At 46.0% G+C, this 8,078-nt stretch overlaps 1 protein-coding gene across 1 annotated transcript in view; it reads right to left on the reverse strand.

Moving 5' to 3' along the window:
• Positions 1-8,078, reverse strand: part of RASAL2 (RAS protein activator like 2) — a 125,393-nt gene that overhangs the window by 4,017 nt on the left and 113,298 nt on the right. The window contains exons 15-18 of the mRNA XM_029084264.1: positions 7,294-8,078; positions 2,999-3,133; positions 1,434-1,636; positions 857-944 (exon numbers count right to left, since the gene is read on the reverse strand). Coding sequence (XP_028940097.1) covers positions 857-944; positions 1,434-1,636; positions 2,999-3,133; positions 7,294-8,078 — 1,211 coding nt within the window. The remainder of the gene's footprint in view (positions 1-856; positions 945-1,433; positions 1,637-2,998; positions 3,134-7,293) is intronic.

The raw sequence follows: 8,078 nt of genomic DNA on the forward strand, positions 1-8,078 counted from the left end.
AGGGAAACAACTGTCTGCAATAACTTTGGTCACTCCTGAATCAAATCATCTTCTTAAGGTGATTCTTCTGTTAAGGGAAGTTTACAGTTGGAACTAGTGAAAATCCCAGAAGTGAGAAAGATGTCCTCCAAGTGCAAATATCACAAACATAACATGGCAGGGAGATACCAAACCAGTCACAGGTTCTGTTGAACAAGCTTTGCTCTCTGGGATCAGCACAGACACAGGAGAGAAGCTGAAATGATCCCACACAATACACCCACATGCATTGCCCACGAGGTCCCACGTTCCACAGCTGACTTGTGTGGACTGAGGCAAGCACTGCAGGTCTGTGGCAAAGTGGACATTTCTCCAGGACTGACGGGGACAGTCAGATGGGATGAAATGCCACATATGACATCATACAGTGCAATGCTCCATTGCAAGCATTCTCTTTTCCTCACTCCAACGTTCAAAGCCATGCTTTTAGCTTGCATAGCTGAGATGCATGCACATGGCAATTCAACTATGCTGGGATAAGGCACAGCTTTTCCAGAGTTCTCAGGCCCACACTTGGAATGTCTACACAATGCACCACTATTCCTTTATCCCCTTTGGACCTCACAAAGCAGAAAAGGTTTTGGAGAAGCAGTCAGTCCTGCGATTTGTTGTCAGGCTTTCTCACAGTGTCAGACAGTAGAGTCTTTACTAATTAAAAAACCCCAGTTCTCTCCTAGAAGGCAGCAAGTCACATGTGCAACACCATGGACCAACGCTTGCTTGGGAGCCAGGTAACAGTGCTGGGGCAGGAGGACAGGGGGAAATAAAGGGATCTACACACAGAACACTCGGTTCTTGGAGATCCTGAGCTCCTTACCTGTGCATCAATAATTTTCTGCTTTGCATCGATGACAGCTTGCATCTCTGCATGATCTTTCTTCAACTCCTCTTCAACTGCCATGAGTCTGATGAGCAAAAAGAGGTACAAATTAGGACACTTTAATACTATTCTCGAGTGTTTCAGGTACTCTGGCCTGTTGGTTTGACTTCTTTGATTGTCCTGGCTCTGCAAGAGAAAGATTCTGCTGCACTTAGAAAAGCTTATCTATCCATCTGCCACTCCCAATTTGGTCTTTGCAAAAGGGACATGGCCAAAAATGCAACTGCTCTGAAAAAACTCCTGCCTTGAGTACAGATCCCAAACAAAGAAAAAAGACCTGTTATAAGTACAACAGAGACCAGGGTTAAAAATTCTTCAACATTTTCCTTCAGTCTCCTGGCAATCTGAAGCAAGTTTCCACACCTGCATCCCTGTTTCTTTATCTCTAAGGCAGGATGGCAGCAGTCCAGAGATGTCAAGAAGCCCATGCAACTACCTTCTTTAATGCCAAAGAGAACACACGACACGGGGGAGCTGCTTGTCCTACACAGTCCCAAACTTCGCAAAGCCTCACCTGCTGATGATACTTTTCATCTGGCTGTCCTTCTCCTCCTGTTGTCTGCGCAGTCTCTCCTCACTGTCTTCCAGCCTAGATTTGTACTCCATCAGCAGCTTCTGCATTTGCTGCTCTTGCACCAGGAGCCGCCGCTCGTACTCCTCCAGCCGGCGACTTGACACCTTCAGGCGCTCCTTCAGCTTCGCTATCTCCTGTTCGTACTGCAGGTGGAAGGGAAGGAGGAAAGAATCAGATGCAAAGGAAAAAGGAAGAGATCAGATCATTATAATCTGCTGCTGCTGTTCAGAGAATGACATTTTTTTTTTTCATGAAGAATAAATTGATAGAAGGAAAGGAAATGACAAGCAAACAGCTGTGGGCAACCACAGACAAGGAGCACGTAGGCTCCCATTGAGCATCAGGCTATTCCCACACTGTAGGATGTCATTCTGTAGCACAATTTAAGCAGTCAGAGGGCCCTGACATGGCTCCTCAGCCCTGACCGGTAACATCCCCAGTTACTCCAGACTCAAGCAGTTCCCAGACAGAAGCTTCTAACAGTGCTGAACTGTAACAGTGTTCTGGGGTGGCCAAACTTACAAAATGGACCGGTATGGGACCCGAATAACTCATTCTTCAGGATCTAATCAAGGCATGAAACCACAGAGCAAATAATTCACTACAGAGTAGAGTTTGTAAGTTTACTCAGCTGAGGTTTTGTTCTCCTACTTACTGTCTCTGTGGACAATCACTTCTGCAATAGGGCAATGAATCTCAACATATTCCACTTTGGTTTGGGTTCATTCACCTTTCCTAATAATCCTATGTTCCTGCTTCTTGTCCAGCAAATGTTCTCCTCTTCACTCCCTACCTTCTCAAAATACCAAACCTCTTACTGAACTTCATCACCACAGCAGCATATATACAGCATAACTGTATTTGGAAAAATGCTACCTACTCCTGAAAATAAATACGCTTTAAAAAAACATCCTGGAGGTTTCATGGACACCCAGAAGCACTGTCCTACCTAGGTGACAGGCATTTGCCCCAGGTGAAACCCAAGACAAAATCTGAGTACTACTACTGATGAAGATTGATTGCATTTACAGAGCCTTGTACAATCACTTAGCATATCCTAAACTATACTCAGGTAACAATAATGATTTTTTTTTTATTTAATGGAGTTCAATGATCACTAAAAAACTTTGCAAGCATAGAAAAACAGCAGTATGCTGTAGCTATAGTGTTGTCATAAAAAATAATGACTTGAGCAGGATCCAATAGGCTCAGGTGACTCATAATGCAAGGAAGTGCCAAGTACCAGCCTCTCATGTACAAACCCTCAGCCATGTCACTCTGCACCCATTTGACGTGCTGTGGCCTGTAGTGGGTTAATCTATAGCATGGGACACGGCACTACAGATCTGTGTGACAGCACGCACAGCAGGAAGTCACACCGACACAACCAGTGTTTGACGACATGACTGTCACAGCAGCGCCTGAAAGCTGTTCTCCACTCGGCTGTGGGGTGGACAGGACTTGCTGTCAGCCCTCAAGCCAGCACCATATGGAATAAAATCTACCTTCTCAGCATGCTTGACTTCATCTGGATTCTGCTCTGCGTCCTCCTCCACTTCTTCATACTGTCCATTATTGAGGACCCACGCAGCTGTCCTTTCCACTGGTGACATTGTGGCAGAGTCCACGGGCGACTGAACCTGGAGCAGAGATACCTGTAAGCATTTGTCAAAGAAACTACACACAGATCAGCTCTAACATTTAGTTTACTTGGAGGAGAAAAAGGACCACGAATCTGTCAGTCTCAAAGGATCCCCAAAACCTCCTTTGCAGAAATGCTTTATCCTCCCTTGAGCCTGGACCCGCAGCACTTACTTTAGTCCCTCTAAAACCAACGTACTTGAGAATTTTTTCTTCCTCACTAAGTGAGTTTCTCTCTGGAAAACCTCTTGTTCCCAAATCCCATTCACACCCACCTTTCCCCTTTGCCAGATTTTCAGTAAGGTTTTCTCAACCTGTGATTTCTCTCACAAAGAAAAAAGAGCGACAAAGCTGTCTGTCCAGGTAAGACAGATTGCTTTCTCTGGAGTACCGAGGAGCTTGAGTTCGGAGTGGGTTTCTTTGCCAGGCTGCAGACAGACAGTGCAATGGAGGATGGGGGCTGCGTGGCTTGGATATGAGACAGCACAGCTGTACTTCAAAGTGGCAAAGTAACATTATCACTGTAGTGCCTATCAGACTTTTGTAGCTGTACACCCAGACAAGGCTGTAAAAGAAACTCACGGCCAGCAGTGCTTACTGGGAGAACTGTAAAACATCATCAGAGGCTATCTTCTTTAAGGGAATCCAAAAAGGAAGCCAAGAAAAGAAACAAGAAACTCTCTGCCTAACTGGGGAAAATATGGCTTGCTACAAATTCCAAGCAATTTTCATGGACAAAGACAAGTTTATAAGCACAGGAATTAGCATAATTACCCCTGAAAGAGCAACACTGTCCTAACTTTTTGAGAAATGCGAAAGATCAACTTCCCCCCTTCCACTTGTAGCTTCTTTTTGTGCTCGAGCAGCTCTTCAGCCCATGCCTCATTTCAGTATTGCACCAAAGTGAGATGTGCTCCATGGCAGGGGGATTTTGAAGTCTCAGTTTCACTGTGGAGCTCTTTACCAGGGGAGTAACAGCTTCTTCAGATGTGTCAGGTGAGGGATCATGGCAACCTCCATTTCGGTTTGTCTCATTCACGAGAACAGGGTTGGTGAGTGCTGCACACATCCTACACCAGCGCTGGCCAGAGGATCTGCCTGCAATGGCCCAGCTGTCCTGAGCAGTGATGAAGACTCCAGCACTGGAAGAAGCCATGCAAGGATATAAAGGTATAAAGGCAAAGGAAAGCAGTAGGAATTAGGCAAAAATCCCTGGATTTAGGCAGAGGCCTTTTCACTAGAAGCTGTCCCAAGCCTTCACAGCAGAGTGCAGTGAGACAGCTTGGCGCAGCTCCTCTGGTATTTGCTGTGAGGCAGCCAGGACAAAGGACAAGAGACACTACGGACTGTGTGTGGCTCTGCCACCAACAGGCTCTTCTCAGAGGTAAACACTTTGGCTCTAGGAACTGCTGGAGAAATTGGGAACAGCTATGGGCAGACACTGTCACCGTTCACTGGAGTTACGGAGAACTAAGACAGCAGAAGGTTGACTATAAACATCACCAGCCTTGTCCCAGACTGCTGATCACCAGCAAACCTTGCCAAACAACCTTGCAAGCCACAGGACAGAATATTTTCAGCAGCCAAACTCATAAAGCCTACAAAGACCAAGTGGATGGCAAGCACTTCACGTGCTAATGGGTTATGAGTTATACTCTGATAAAGGGGAAAAAAGAAAAAGCCTGCTAGGAATGTGTATTAATTCTTCTCTTTGCCTTTCTTCCAGAGGAACATACTGACATTTCTGTTCCCACCTACCTACTCAGTGGAAATGGAAGGCAAAAACTGACCTCTCCCAGCAAACAAAGGGCCTAGCTCTATATTCAGAGACAAATGGGACCTTGTAGAGAACAGAGTCTAATAATTATAACGCCCACAAAGCATGCCTAGAAGGAACATGCCCAGAAAGAACATGCCCAACTTCTCTTTTCTCTTTTTCTTTTTAAAATAAGAACAGAATTCCACAACATGATTTGCAATTAAAAGGACGCAATGGAATTTGCCTCAAAAAAAAAAAAAAGTCCCCTTGATGTAGCACACTTCAAGACATTTCTCAAGGGTGTGGGGAAGGAAAGAACAAATTGATTTCTCTGAATAAAGTAGGAGCAAGTACTCCAGTGGAAGAATGCAAGAATCCAGTGAAAACAATTAGTATGGAAAGTAGAGTGGAAAAATAAGTAGATGCACATCGTCTACAAGAGGGGGAAAGGAGATTGCCCTGAAGCCAGTCATAGTTGCAGGCATCTGTGAAGTTGAACGTAAAGAGTAACTGGAGAAGAGGGAAATCCAAGACAGTCCCTTTGATGCTACACAAGCAAAGGTACCTCATGTACTTGGGGGCAACCGGGTAATCAGCAATTTCAGATGAGAAGAGCCAGGGGTTTGAAAACAGCTAAACAGAACGTTTCTTGTAAATACAGGCAAGGCAGAAGCCCTCTGTGTAAGGTGTAGGCACAAGGACTGGACACACACCGCCTGTACTTCCTCCTCCTCACCCTAACACTTTAAAAGTAAAGCCTTCTTTGTGTATTTGTGTAGGCACTTCCCATAACAAGCCCTGAGGAGAGGCACCAGCTCCCTGGGGATCGTGGCCAGGACACTGCACGGAATCACGCACTTGAACTCGGCAGATCACACAACACAGGTTCACACCAGACGCCTGAGCACTGCAAAGGGAGTTTATCCTTCCAATTCATCCTGGTTACTGGCCTAAAAATTTCCCAGCACCTCTGCACTAGGCTTAGCTGCATTCAATATACTTTACCTACCAACCCCTCTACGTAGACACATGCTCCAAAGGAGGAAACAAACATACGCCCTTCAAATAATATGCCTTTTTCTTTGGTATTACTAACTTGGCATATTAGGCTTTGCTTCATGATTCAGTGTTTCTGTACTTTAAGGAACTGGAAGGTATCAAAGTAGTTTTGAAGCGCTGATTGCTCCTGGGTTCCCAGGCATCATCCAGATTTTCCTCCTTTTGACTGTAAGGGTCAGGAGTTTGCCAAGGAAGCTACACCGACAGGGATACCAGTAAAACCTTTGGCAGAGCAGGAGCTCACGCTGGCAGCTAAGTTCTTCTGCCAGCTCTACCTTACAAGCCCAAAGCCTTCCCCCTGCATGACCATGTCTTCACCAGCGCTTTTGTCAACAGGGCTATGTCAGCATGGAGGATCACAACCTCTGGCTCCTCGTTGGTGTAGCTTCACCGGCAGCGTGGAGCAGTCCCAACCTCAGGGCCTGCAACGTTCTTGAGTGAAATTCCTCCCTCGTGCCTGTGTGCAGAGCAGCATCCTTTCCAGAAGGTCTTGTGGAAAGCATGAGCTTAAAAAATTTCCTTCAATACTAGGGTAAGGTAAAACAAACATGACCATGTTTACTCTCACAGTGACCACAGAAGAAAATGCTTAACCCCAAGGAACAGCGCTGGTGATGTCTCCAGGAGCCTCACCCTGCCCAGCTGGTAAGTCTGTCTGCACTAACATGACATTTTGAAAAACAACCACCTTCCCTCTGACCTGCAGATTGAGACATTTTCTACCTTTGCTGTAGTGCCAAGCATTTAAATACTCATTTTCTCTTTAACATTAAACTAATTTAGGAAAAGATTTTCATATACAGCAAATCACAACAGGATTTTTTTCTTTTTTTTTCTTATTTTTAAGGTAAAGGAATGTTGGCTTTTTGACAGGAAAATCTTGATTTACAGTAGCCTATGAACAACTGATAAAGTGCATTAGGAGCTGATATAAATAAGCACTCCTTTCCAGAAAGCGTTTGCATTATTCATAGTTTGGGATGATTAATGAAAAAGCAGTATTTATTTGGGGACCAGCAATAGATTGTTGCATCATGGTGAAATATAGATTTCTCCACACTTAACACAACTGTACTTCTCTGTTATTTTGGCAGCAGTTCACTCTACGATGTTTTATCTTTGTTTATTTGTCTGTTTTTAAGTAGCTATGCTTTTAAATTAGCACTGCGGGGCAAATGCATTCTCATGTGGTGATTTTATGTAAGATCTGGAACAAAACTGCTTCTGTTTTTTTTTAATTCAGGGAAATTTTCAAGTTCTGTTTCTTTCATTTACCTTTGTAAATAGAGAAATTTTTTTTTTTACATTATTTTTTTCTTTAAAAAAAATGGTTTTCCTTACCTGCTGCGTTTGTTGCCGCTGAATTGCCCTGACCTTTGGGACAGGGCTCTCTCTGGAGGAGGAGGACTGCTGGCGGGATCGGCTCCCGTTCTGCATGGGCTCGGTGACCATGGCCCCCGAGATGCCCGAGACGCTGCCCGTGCTGCGCAGGGAAGCGCTGTGCGGCAGGGACTGCGGCGCCTTGGCCCGGGCACCCAGCCCGGCTTGGTCCATTTTGCGGATCTGCGCTTGGCTGCTGCTGTTCTGGCGGGGCAGGGCGATGGGGACGTGTTTGTCTGGGACCGTGTGGCGCCGGGAGAAGTCCTCACTCTGCGTGCTACGCTTGGTGAAGTCCTCCATGCTGCTGTTGCTGGGTCCACTAAGTTTAAAGTCTTCGCTGTTGCTTCGGCTCCGGGAGCTGGCGGTGCTCAGGTTCTCCAGGCTGGAGTCCACGGAAGCTTTCGGCATCGGAGGGGTTGGGTTGTTGAGATGGTAAACTGGGTTCTGGAAAGACAGAGGCTGGAGGCTGCCCTGTTGGTTCAAAGCTGGGTGCAGAGGCCTTCTCACCTGGGGAGCGCTCTGGGGTGTGCTCTGAGTTTCCCACAGCTGTTTGATGTTTGCTACTTGGGTGATAGAGAGCTGGCTGCCGGCCAAGCGCAAAGGCACATCGTGCATAACAGAAGCATGGTCACTGTGAGCCGTGTGAGGATCCTGGAGGTCCATCAGAGAAATGCTACGTCCATTGGGCAAGACACTTTCCCTTTCATCCTTATCTGAGTAAGTCATGCTCTGGGTGGATGCCTGCT

Source organism: Antrostomus carolinensis, unplaced genomic scaffold, assembly GCF_000700745.2.
Source record: "Antrostomus carolinensis isolate BGI_N321 unplaced genomic scaffold, ASM70074v2 scaffold8043, whole genome shotgun sequence".
Taxonomy (NCBI): Eukaryota; Metazoa; Chordata; class Aves; order Caprimulgiformes; family Caprimulgidae; genus Antrostomus; species Antrostomus carolinensis.